Below are 12,500 nucleotides of genomic sequence, written 5' to 3' on the forward strand. Positions count from 1 at the left end.
AAAAAGAAAAATAGAGGAGTTTAGGAAAATGATAGAAACTGTGAAAGCCCAGTACAAGAAACAAATGGAATCCATGAACTCAGCAAATTAAAAATTCCATTGAAAGTAAAGGTGGAAGAAAGAACCAACACAGTCTTCTTCTGGTTCCAGCCACTTGGCAGCTGCAGTTTACAATGCAGTTATGGCCAAGTCCAAGAATCACACCACATGCAACCAGTCCTAAAAGTAGCACAGAAATGGCATCAAGAAACCTTGGTCATAAAGATATGAATCTCTTAAAGGGGGTAGTAGATCCCAAGTTTCTTAGGAACATACATTTTGCCAACAAGCACAACAAGAAAGGATTCATAAAATGCAAGTAAACAATTCCAAGGCCATGAGTACACGTGCTGAGGCTATCAAGGCCCTTGTCAAGCCCAAGGAGGTCAAGCCTAATATAATCCCAAAGGGAGTAAACCACAGGCTTGCTCAACTTGCCTATATTGCCCACCCCTAGCTTGGGAAGTGCATACACTGCCAAGGGCCGCAGGACTTGCTGGCCAAAGGCCCAGGCTCTAGCTAAGGCCCAAGCTCCAGCTTCTGCTCCAGCCCAGGCTCCCAAAGGTGCCCAGGCCCCCATGAAGGCTCCACAGTAAAAGCCTTGTATCTGCTGTTACAAAAACAGAAGGACTGGTGTGACCCCTGGGGTGCCATCTGTGGGGAGCTGGTGTCCTCCTGTGCTCTTTGTACAAATAAACCTGAGGCAGAAAAAAAGAAAGAACGAATGAATGAACAAATGAACGAGAAGACAGAGTATCAGATCTACACAACAAGATTATGGCTTGTGATCATGAAAAGAAAGACTTCTTAAAAACAATAAGGTGTCAAAAAAAAAAATCCAACATTTGCTAGATGATGCAAAGAAGAATAACATACAATTAATCAGAGTCTAACACACAATCAGAGTCAACAAAAAAAGTGCAGGACAGAGTACAAACTACATAAAACTATGTACTGGCAGACAACTTCTCAAGCATGAAAACATATATATATATATATATATGAGTAGAGAACTCCAATTAGCTAGAATATTAAAAGCTTGTAGAGAGAAAAGTTACTTATAAAGGAAAGTCCACCAGAATTACGCAACCGAGACTGAAGTATCCTGCAAAACTATCAAAATGGATGGAGAAATAAGATTCTTCCAGGACAACACATGAAGAGATTCATGACCACCAAACCAATACTCTAAAATGTTCTGAAGGTCATTCTAGGAGATAACGAAGACTTCAATTCTATCAACCCCCAAATGAATAAATGCACCAGGCAAGTAAGTAATTTAACAGAGAATAAAGAAAGGGAACCAACAACAAGAAAATAACATGTAAGGTTAAGTCAATACATATCCATTACTATCATAAATAAAATGGTCTCAATTCACAAGTCGAAAGAGACTGACAGAACTGATCATGAAACAGGATACAATAATATATTGCATACAAAAAATGTATTTTGGGCCAGCAAGATTGTTCAGTGGACTAAGTGTCTGCTTAGGCAAGCATAGGGACCAGGGTTTGATCCCTGCTACAACATGCTCCACGGGCCCCGCCCCCAAGGCACGCCAAGCAAGGGACCTGGTCTGGGTGTGGTTGTACACGCCTGTAATCCCAGCGCTGGGGAAGCTGAAAACAGGAGGATCACTACAAGTTCAAGTTCCATAGGAGAGACCCTATACCAAATATATAAATAAAAAAATAAAAAGAAATACATTTCACTAAAAAAAAAGAAATTCAGACTGAGGTCAAACAATACTCTTATGTGACAAGAATCCAGAAAAAAGCAAGCATATAGTTAATCTATTTGCAAACAAATTGTATTTTAAGGTAAGACCAATTTTAGAGAGACAAAAAAGGTCACTACATTCTTATTAAGGGAGGAAACCAAAAGAACCATAAATACATGTGCACCAAATACCTGTGCTCCCAGTTATATAAAACAAATATTAACAGACATGAAAAATGAAATAAGTACTAATACAACTAACAGTTGTAATGAGGGACTTGAAGACCACACTCCCAAAAACATCAAGTAGACAAAATGACAATGAAATATGAGAACTGAATCAAACCTGTGAATAAATGGTGTCAGTAGATGTCTACAGTGTTTCATCTCACAACATCAAAATACACATTCTTCTCTGCTGTCCCCACAAGGTTCCTTAAATAGACTACACACCAACTCATAGAACATTCTTAAGTAAAGGCAAAGGAATTAAAATTACCTCATGCATATTATCAGAGCATAGTACAATGAAATTGGAAATCAATGGTGAAAAGAAACAAAAACTTCATAACACATGGTAATTAAACACCCTGCCAAGATGTAGAATATTATTAACCAATATTAAAGAAGAAATTAGAGTTTCTACAATTCAATACAACACACCAAAACCTATGGGATACAATAAAAGCAATCTTACAAGGGAACTTAATAGTGCTAAATTTTCACATTAGGAAAACAGGGGCCGGGAAGGTAGCTCAGTGGAATAAGTGCTTGCCCGGCAAGCGCAAGGTCCTGAGTTCAATCCCTGGTACCACCAAAAAGGAAAAAAAAAAACAGAACAAGTTCAAATAAATAACAATGTTGAAACTCAAGTTTCTAGAAAAAGAAAAGCAAGTCAAGTCCAAAGCTCATTCAAGGAAGGAAATTACTATGGTTAGAATAGAAATTAATGCAATGTAGACTGAGAAAACACATGAATGATTCAGAGTTGGTTCTTTAAAATAAAATGGATAAAAACATATTTTAGTCAAAAAGACAAAGAAAAGTATGGAAATACTCCCTGCAAAAGGAAGCCATATTATGTGCAAAAGAACTGAAATTACCTTATGTATGTCATCAGATCATACTGCAATGAAATTGGAAATAAACGGCAAAAAAAAAAAAATAAATAAAACAAAACAAAACAAAAAAAACAAAACCAAACCACAAAGGGGCCAGGGAGATAGATAGCTCAGTGGCATAAGGCCCTGCCTGGCCAAGTGCAAGGTCCTAGGTTTGATGCCAAGCACCACCAAAAAAAACAAACAAAAAACTCCCTCACAAAATAAAAAAACAAAACCACACAAAAACTTCATAAACACATGGAAACTGAATAATATTCTCCTGAACAACCAGTGGGACAAAAATGAAGTTAAATAAATTAAACAGTTTCTAAAATTAAATGATGATGCTAATACAACATATCACAACTTATGGAACACAATGAAAGCAGTTTTATAGAGGAAATTCAGTGGCAAATCCCACATCAGAAAAACAGAGCAAGCGCAAATAAACTACCTAATACTGAAACTCAACCCTCTAGAAAAAGAAGAGTAAGTCAAACCATGGCTTGTACAATTGAGGAAATTATAAAGATCAGAGTTGAAACTAATGCAATACAGACTAGGAAACAATGAATTAAAGAGTTGGTTCTTGGGCTGGGCTGGAGAGATGGCTCAGTAGAATAGGCACTTTCCTGGCAAGCACAAGGGCTTGAGTTCCACAAAAAAAAAAAAAAAAAAAAAAAAAAGACTTGGTTCTTTGAAAGATTAAATAAAATTGATAAATCTTTAGTCAATCTTATTTTTTAAAGAAAAGAAAAAAAAAGATTCAAATCCATACAACTAGGAATGAAAAGGGTAAAATGACAATGAATCCTGCAGAAATCCAGAAGATCATCAATATCTTTGAGAATCTGTATTATAAGATGGAAAAAATGGGAGAGTCCTAAATACATACGAATTACCAAAACTGAATCAAAAAGATATAAAGATTCTCAATAAATCAGTATCAGTCAGTGAAATTAAAAATAAAGTTAGGGCCGGCCAAATAGCTTAGCAGATTAAAGCACCTGCAAGCAGGTATAGGAGCTAGGGGTTTGATCCCTGGGCCTGCAGTGCCAGCCCCACCCCTGGGGTGCGCTGAGACTCAATTGAGACTGGGTGTGGAAGTGCGTGCCTGTAATCTCAGCTCTTGGGAGGCTGTGAACAGGCGGATCACTACAAGTCCGATCTAGCAGTGAGAGTCTGAACACCCTACAGACCCTTCCCTAAAAAAGCATAAAAATAAAGTTAAAAACTTACCAGCAAAGAAAAGCACAGGCCTAAATATTAAAACAGAGATACTAGATCTGCTAGAAGATAGAACAAGCAGAACTCTTGAAGACACAGGTACAGGCAAAGAATTTATGAACAAAAGCTTGATTGTAGAGGAAATATTAGAAAGAATCAGCAACTAGGCTCTCACCTTGTTTTTTATTTATTTATTTATTTATTTATTTATTTTGCCAGCTCTGCATCCAGGGCAGGACTGGCACAGCATGTGTTGTTGGGGATCAAACTGTGGTCTCTGTGCTTGCCTAAGCAGGCACTTTAAGTTGCTGAGCTATCTCACTAGCCCTTTCTTCTAAGGCTTTAAAAAATATTTATTTATTTATTTACTTACTTATTTATTCGGTAGAGGGTCTCACCACGCAGCTCGGACTCATAGTGATCCTCCTGTCTCAGCCTAACCAACGCTGGGATTATAGGTGTGTACCACCATGCCTGGTTTCGGTGGTCAGCACAGAGCACCCAGGATTCTGGGTCTTGCACAACATGTGGTATCAGGAGTCAAACCTTGGTTCTTACGCTTGCAGGCAGGAACTTAGACCACCAAGCTATCACCCCAGCCTGCCTCTCACCTTATTAAAAAGTTTTGCATAGCAAAAAAACCCACTGGGGCTGGGGAGATGGCTCAGTGGAATGAGCACTTCCCTGGCAGGTGCAAGAGCCTGAGTTCAATCCCTGGTTCTAAAAAAACAAAAAAACCACTGACAAGAGCAAAGCAACAAATCATAGAGTGGAAAAATATTTTTGCCAACTGTTCCTTAGTCAAAGGACTAATGTCTAGTGTAAAGAACACACACACACACACACACACACACACACACAAATCATAACCCCCAAATTTAAGGATGAAATCCAAAAAAGGCATCTAAAATAGACACTTTTCAGATGAAGATGTAGAAATGCCAAATATATCAAAAAATGTTCATTATCACTGGTCATTCAAGATATGCAAATTAAAATAACACTGAGATTCCACATCCAGAAAGAATGGCAATTATCAAGAAATCAATCAATAACAAAGCTGGTAGGCTATCAGGAAAAAACCCTTCTGTACTGCTGGTGCAACTGTAGTGATATAGCCACTATGGAAATCAGTGTGGATATTCCTCAAAAACACAACTAGAGGTTCCATTCAACCCAGCTATTCTTCCTCTTCTTTCCTGAAAGACATTAAACTATCATACCCCAGTTATATGCATTCACCCATGTTTATACTGGCACAGTTTGTAATATGTGTATCTCAAAAACACCACAAATGCACATCAACTGATGAATGGATAATGATGTAATTTTTTTTCATGCTGTGGAGTACTACTTTGTCATAAAGGATAAACTTCAGACCTTTCTACATAAATGAGTATACCTTGAGACCATAATCTTTCAGTAAAAAAAAAATCAGACATACATTTCAAATATCACATGGTTTCTCTGGTGTGAAAGACTGAAAGGGTATATAAGGACCAAATGTGTAACAGTATTAAATAGGAACAAAATATTCAAATGGAAAAGGAATCTAGGGAGGAGGGCAAAGGGAGGAAGAGAAAATGTGGTAACTACAAGAACGCCAAAACAAGACCACTACTTAAAAAAAAAAAAAAAAAAAAAAAAAGGAAAAAATTGCAAGTGAAGTTTTATAAATAAAGACGTGAAAAAGGCTTGATAAGAGGTAAGGGAAAGGGGGAAAAAGAATCAAGACCTATTATGTATAGGTATAAATTCCATATGTTGAATGTTACCATTATGTACATCTAAATGTATAAAATTAATTTTTAAAAAGATGAACTAGAAATGCTGATAGAACAGTATCAACAGAGCCTTTAGATGACCCATTAAATTAATCATGAAGTTTAAATATTATTGAATAAATATCAACAAATACTTTGAAATTAATAAAATAAATAATGCATGAATCTCAGATTTTTAAAGCAATACTCATTCATACTTTGCATGTGGTAAATATTTTCAAGCATAGTCACACACTGAAAATTTTTTAACATGTAAAACAGCTTTTCTACTATCATAATTATGTAAGAAATGCACTGAATATGTAATACAGCATGCAATTTCATCAAAAACATGTATACAACTTTCAACTCAAGTTTCAATTCTGGAATCCTGAGACTCCTTTGTTTTCTATCTCTACTTCTATAGCTCCTACTGTTCTTTCCAAACCATTGTAACAGTTTACTAACTGGTCTCCTGCAGAATCAGGTCCTTATATACCATTTGGTCCTTATATACCCTTTCAGTTTTTCACACCAGAGAAACCATGTGATATTTGAAATGTATGTCTGATTTTTTACTGAAAGATTATGGTCTCAAGGTATACCCATTTACCTAGAAAGGTCTGAAGTTTATCCTTCTTTATGACAAAGTTGTACTCTACTGCATGAAAAAAATTACATCTTTAACCATTCATCGGTTGATGGGCATTTGTGGTGTTTTTGAGATATACATATTACAAACACAGTCATCACTCTTAAAACTACTGATCAGGACTGAGGAGATAGCTCAGCATTCTAAGTACCTGCCAAGTAGAAGGTACTTAGGTTTGACTTAGGTACTATAGTAATAACTGCCTATGTACCAAGGTCTTATACGTCTGTTCTCTATATGCCATATTTGGTATACAGTCTACGTTTATACTTGTTATATTACTGTGGTAGATACTGGAATATTGCTGACAGCAGCTTCATTAGTTTGATACTAACAGAATAGCAAAACTGCTTGACTTCTTCAGCTGTATTCTGGTACCTTCTCGATTGCAAGTGCAGGCATAATCTATAATTCTCCAAACTGACCCAGTCCGTCAGTGTTTAAAATATACTCGTTGATTTCCCCTGAATCTCCTCTCTGATTTCTAAACTCGGAGGAGACATCAGAGCAAATTTTGAGCTACCTGTCCAGTCTCACAACTCTGGAACCTCACTTCAAAACACAGCAATGCGGAGCAAGTAACACCCCTCCTTTTCGTTAGTTCATCCCCACAATGCTCCTGTGAATCACAGCTTGGGGCTTCAGCCAGCTGACATTCTTTAGCTAACTCCAACTTTACCAAAGGAATACAGATATAGATATAAACACACACACACACACACACACACACCCCTATATAACAAGCTGCTTCATGCAACGCTTCATCTATTTTGCGTACCATAATATACAATTCCTGGAAAGTAAATACCTATTCGGTCTCTACGCTGCTCCTACACACGAATATCCTACGGGTTTTCAATTACGAGTTAGAGTTAACAACTACAGAAAAAAGGGAAGCACGAGAATGACTACTTAAAATCCAACAGTAAACACTTCTCATTTTCCTTTTGCACTAGGGAGTCTCCCAGGCTCTTGACCAGTAAGAAGGAAGCGAAGTGTAGACAGGAAAACGGCAGGGAAGTGGAAGGCGGAAACGGCACGATTTAAATCCCTCCACGTGCAGCTCTCCCAACCGGGCCGCCTAGCCTGAGGAACGAGGGTGACCGCAGGCTGTCACCGCCGGGGACCGGAGGGAAGGATCAGGGCAAGGTGGGCTGCTGCGCGGTCCCCTCCGGCGCCCGGTGAGCCCGAAGCCCCGCCTCGCCTCTCGCACGGGGCTGGAGCCCCGCCGCCTGGGGTCACGAGTTACCTGCTGGTCTCCAGCGAAGAATAGCGCTCTGGCAGGACCTGAAGGCAGCGCTGGAAAAACCGCACGTGTCGGTCCCGTAAGAAGTCTAATCTCTCTCCCTCGCCGCCCCCCAGCCGCTCGTCCTCAGTGGCCGCCATGCTGCTCCGGAAGTGATTTCCGCCGTTACCCGGAAGCAGTCGGCGAGGGGCGGGCGCGGGCGCTCCCGAGGAGCCAGGTGGAGGGGTGGTCCGCAGCAACCTGGAGGGTGACTGAAGACCTCATGATGCTACTTCATCTTGTTTATTTCTAAGTAGGTAGTGCGTGATCCCAACCTTTCGACCTTAAACCCCAAAGGTTTGGAAACATCTCACAGGTTTTATGAAGTCCAGATTCCTAGGTCAGAAAGTTTGTCATTGTTGGACTTAGAACTACAAAAACAAGAGCTTTCTTTACATTTGGTTTGAGAAAAATAGTTCCTTAAAGAATAAAGAGTGGTAGATATGAAAACAGGGACGGAGTAGTATAAGTGGAAAGGCTTTTTGTTTGCGGTACCGGGGATCGAACTCGGGACCTTGAGCTTGCCAGGCTAAACTCACTTTTGAAGCGCAACAAATGTAAACTGAAGGCATACGGAAATTAAACCTACAAATTAAAACCACGGAGATAAACAAATGTTTATTGTCAACACATCAAAGTTCTGAAGTTTTCCTAGTCCTACCAAAAATCATTTAGAAACACATGCATCCATAGGCCCCAACTTAAAAGGTTCAATTTGATTTTCAGTTGTGATCATACTTTAAATTATGATCTTTTCCTGGTTTATCGGACTATAGACTACTTGCTCCTGATGCTCGCTATGGTGCCCCACTCAGCTTTACTACAGTCTAGGGCATCAAATTCATAGTATTACACTGACCAGGAGTATTAAATCATCTTTGACTTACAGTATTTTCACTTTAATGTTTAAAGAGATATAAACTTGTCATGGAGTCTATAAACTTGTAATATGGAGTATACAACCTTATGCAAGCTTATCCATGTGTGTGTGACTACTTGCAACATTTTTCTTTGAAATCTTAACTTTTACAGAGTCCATGTGTTATGAGTTATCAGTGTCACAGCAACAAAATAAGAGCATACCTCTTAGTAAACATTGAAATAGTATGGTTCTTTTCAAAAATGGATATTTGTCTTGGCCATATACTATTGCTTTTAAGGTTCGTGAGACATACTTAAGAAAGAGGAGCCCAAGTATCAGGCTTAAACTAGTTATTTAAAATCAACTGAGATAGCAGAAGTTTGTTAGGTTTTGTAGAAAATAATTCTTTTAAAATGTGCGTTATGGAGTGGCTGATAACACTTATTCAACAATCCAAAGCACCTTAATTTCTGGTACTGGCAACTACTTATTCACAGGCATTTCTGAATTTCTTTAATACTCAGTTAACAACCTGTATTGTCTAAGAACTGACCTTGGCATTTTCCTACAAATACCACTGGTACCTCAAATTCTTTCCATGATTTTAGTCACAAACAGAACCGACAAGAAATGAATCAAGTTTTCCCATATAGTCAACACTGAATCACTGAACTTGATTCGGTTCTCATCCAGCTTGGTCTGTGACCAGCATCATGGAAAGATGAGGTTTGTGAACTGAGGTACCACTGCTGAGCCACAGTCCTCGCTCTTCAGGCATGCTCTCTGGAGGAGCCTCGCTATGACATTAAGAGTTCCCTCTCTCTCCTCACATACACACTCTCAAGTGCCTGAAGATACTCAAAATGAGTCTTACTACACTCATTTGTTAAAAATTAACTATGCAGACCCTGTACACATTTGACAATTTTCATCAACATACTACTTAGAAAAGCCAAATATTTCATCTGATTTTTTCAGTTCAAGGGTCAAGACTTCGATCCACAGCTGGAGAGAAAACTTATTTTGGACTCATTGAGAGATAAATAATTCCTAGGTAAGTAAAAGGCTTTTTTCAAATAAGTGATTTTGACCATATAAATTGTTTAGTATATGCCTGCCAGAATCTAACACCCATATAAAATGCCAACCCACATTATTAGCTAAGAAATGTAAATAGTAGGTCTTAAAATTATAAAAATGAACCAACTGTATAAATGAATATTATTTAACCATTGATTGACAACATTTGAATTATTTAAAACATTGGAAAATGTGTTATATAATGTAATTTTAAGTAATCCTATAGTAACTAATGTACTTCGTACCATTTAAAATATGTAATTATGTTTTGGAAAATATTATGTTGGAATTACAGATGTTTTATAATGTTTTTCTAAATTTCTTAATATATTGGTTAAACTAGTATAGCAATCGTTATTTGATATCTCTTCTACAAATCCATCACTAAAACCATTTTCTTTTCTTTTTTTTTCTTTTTTTTTTTTTTTGCAGAACCAGGGATTGAACTTAGTTCCTTGTGCTTGCCAGGGAAGCGCTTAATCTACTGAGCCATCTCCCCAGCCCCAAAGTTGCAATTTTTTTTTAAACCATTTTCTATTATGTTTATTGTACATGCTTTAGGTAAGGAATGCCTATAATCCCTTGTTTCAGATTCAGTTAGAAATTGATTTTTTTCAGGGAAAATTTCATACTTAGCTTTATTAAAAAAGAAAATAGGGCTGGGAGAGTATTTCTTTATTAAACTATGGGTTCAATCCCTTACCAAGAAAGAAATTCTTCAAATAAGCCATGAAACCCACAACAATCAGAATGCTTAGCTTAGATGCAAGAAATTGAAAGCTGCATCTATACATAACAGAAGTAACATGTAAGAAAGGAAGTCAAGAAAAATTTATTTTTCTGAATTATAATTTTTCTGTTCTACTGTTAAATTCCATTGTTTTGAATATTTTATTGCTGAACTGCTTCAAATCATTTAAAAAAGTTATAGAGAACATAAAACATAAATAAAATGGACATTCCCAATTAAAGATCTTTTGAGTCAATTTTCTCATTTTGCACCAATAACTGATAATTCAATTTCTAAAGTTTGGAATTACCTACTTGGAATATTAACTATTAAATTAGAAAAGATTTTGGCCTCCACTCAGTGAATTTCTGAGTCTATATATATATATATATATATATATATATATATATATATATATATATATGTATGTATATATATATATATGTATGTATATGTATAAAATTACAATTAAAGATTCAAGATAAAAGCAGTAACAAATTTCCTGTACTTTTATGTGTATAGCACCCTTCCTCTAAGACCTAAAGACCTAGACTTTTATAAAAATGAAATTGTGAATTAAGCTAAATTGTTTTATAGCTAGGGAGATAGCTCAGTAGAATAGGCACTTGTCTGGCAAGTGCAAGGTCCTGAGTTCAATCCCTGGTACTGCTAAAAGAAAAAAAAAATTGTTTTACAAAAATTAGAAAATTTAAAAATTCTTTTGGTCAAATGTTTGTCTACCAATTTTAAAATACTGTAAATGCTACATCAAAAATCAGTTTATGTGGTACACAGAAGCAGACAAAAAAAACTGCATTACCCAGTAAGATGTAAAAGACACAAATACATTATAAATGGGTGAAGTACAGAAGGGCTAAAAGGATATTTAGAATAGCTGAAGGAAACCAAAAGATAGTAATAATAAAAGTTACAGATATATGAGATATATTTTTAAAATAAAGTCTATTTAAAACAAACATGCTTCCAAAACAATACACAAAAATGTAATAACTGACAAATTACCAATTTGTTACACTTAGAAAAAGTACTATTTTGTAGCTCTTAAAAAAAAAAAGACATTTTTGTTATTCGAGCCAACTTACTTCCAATTTACAAAAGTTACAAAATTTTGGTTTTTAAAAATTCTTCTCTATGACTAGATTTATTTTGCTATGCTATGACAAAAGTATCTTTGAAATGCTTTGGATATTTAAATGGATAGTGTTTGTAACATAAATTTATATAAATAACTTATATCAATAATAGGTCAATATATATCCTAAATACCCTCTTAGTAGAAACAGAAGCCATTAATGATAATGTAGCATGAAACTTATACTATCTCTCACTTTACATAGAGCACAATAATCAACCTACTAGTCTAGTGATATTTAAAAGAATATGGTTAGTCACACTCTCCTGGTATTACTGAATATACTAGTAATTCCATCAGTGAATAGTAATTCCATTGTCTCGTATTTTTCTCTAAATTCCTTGTCTCCAGGTTGGAATAGCCCTAAGGAAAAAAAGAGAAAAACAATTATAAATATGTAGGAAAAATTTTTACAAGGCCCAAACTTATCTGATTGAATACTGTTAAAAATGTGTGTATGTAAGGTCAAGGATATAGCTCAGTGGTATAAGCACAAAATCCCCAAATTCAATCCCTTGTATGCACCAAAATATATACACATATATATGTGTGTATATATATAAATGTATATATATATATGTATGTGTATATATGTATGTACATGTTTTTTCAGTCTGTTACTATAAAATACACAAATTGTATAGAACATAAACATCAATTATTAAATTTCTGTAAAGTGAATACACCCCTTCCAACTCCTTCTTACCTGTGTGGGATATGGAGAAGGGGCCTAGAGCCTGTTGGTCCTATGTTTTTGGTCCGTTGTTCCCAACCTTTGGTAGGTCGGTAAAGCCTAGAAGGATCTCTACTAACATTATTTTCAACCTGCAATTACAAAGCAGTTTTTAAAAGCCTATTTGGTATCACGTAAACACTAATAAAAC

General features: G+C 36.3%; 2 protein-coding genes and 1 long non-coding RNA gene across 4 annotated transcripts in view; 1 reads left to right on the plus strand and 2 right to left on the minus strand.

Moving 5' to 3' along the window:
• Window positions 1-7,911, minus strand: part of Pggt1b (protein geranylgeranyltransferase type I subunit beta) — a 63,377-nt gene extending 55,466 nt beyond the window's left edge. Inside the window, exon 1 of the mRNA XM_023700567.1 lies at window positions 7,756-7,911. Coding sequence (XP_023556335.1) covers window positions 7,756-7,892 — 137 coding nt within the window. The 5' untranslated portion in view covers window positions 7,893-7,911. The remainder of the gene's footprint in view (window positions 1-7,755) is intronic.
• Window positions 7,912-7,948: 37 nt separating this feature from the next.
• The window catches only part of LOC111812442, a 5,797-nt gene continuing 1,245 nt past the window's right edge, over window positions 7,949-12,500 (plus strand). The window contains exons 1-2 of the long non-coding RNA XR_002817951.1: window positions 7,949-8,044; window positions 9,632-9,707. This is a non-coding gene — a long non-coding RNA (uncharacterized LOC111812442). The remainder of the gene's footprint in view (window positions 8,045-9,631; window positions 9,708-12,500) is intronic.
• The window catches only part of Ccdc112 (coiled-coil domain containing 112), a 23,973-nt gene continuing 22,927 nt past the window's right edge, over window positions 11,455-12,500 (minus strand). For both annotated transcript variants that reach the window (XM_004649031.3, XM_023700574.1), the window contains 2 exons: window positions 12,323-12,441; window positions 11,455-11,979 (listed from right to left, as the gene is read on the minus strand). In XM_004649031.3, the coding sequence (XP_004649088.2) occupies window positions 11,949-11,979; window positions 12,323-12,441 (150 nt within the window). In that variant the 3' untranslated portion in view covers window positions 11,455-11,948. The remainder of the gene's footprint in view (window positions 11,980-12,322; window positions 12,442-12,500) is intronic.

The sequence above is a fragment of the Octodon degus genome, unplaced genomic scaffold (assembly GCF_000260255.1).
Source record: "Octodon degus isolate 3935 unplaced genomic scaffold, OctDeg1.0 scaffold00124, whole genome shotgun sequence".
In the NCBI taxonomy this organism is placed as follows: Eukaryota; Metazoa; Chordata; class Mammalia; order Rodentia; family Octodontidae; genus Octodon; species Octodon degus.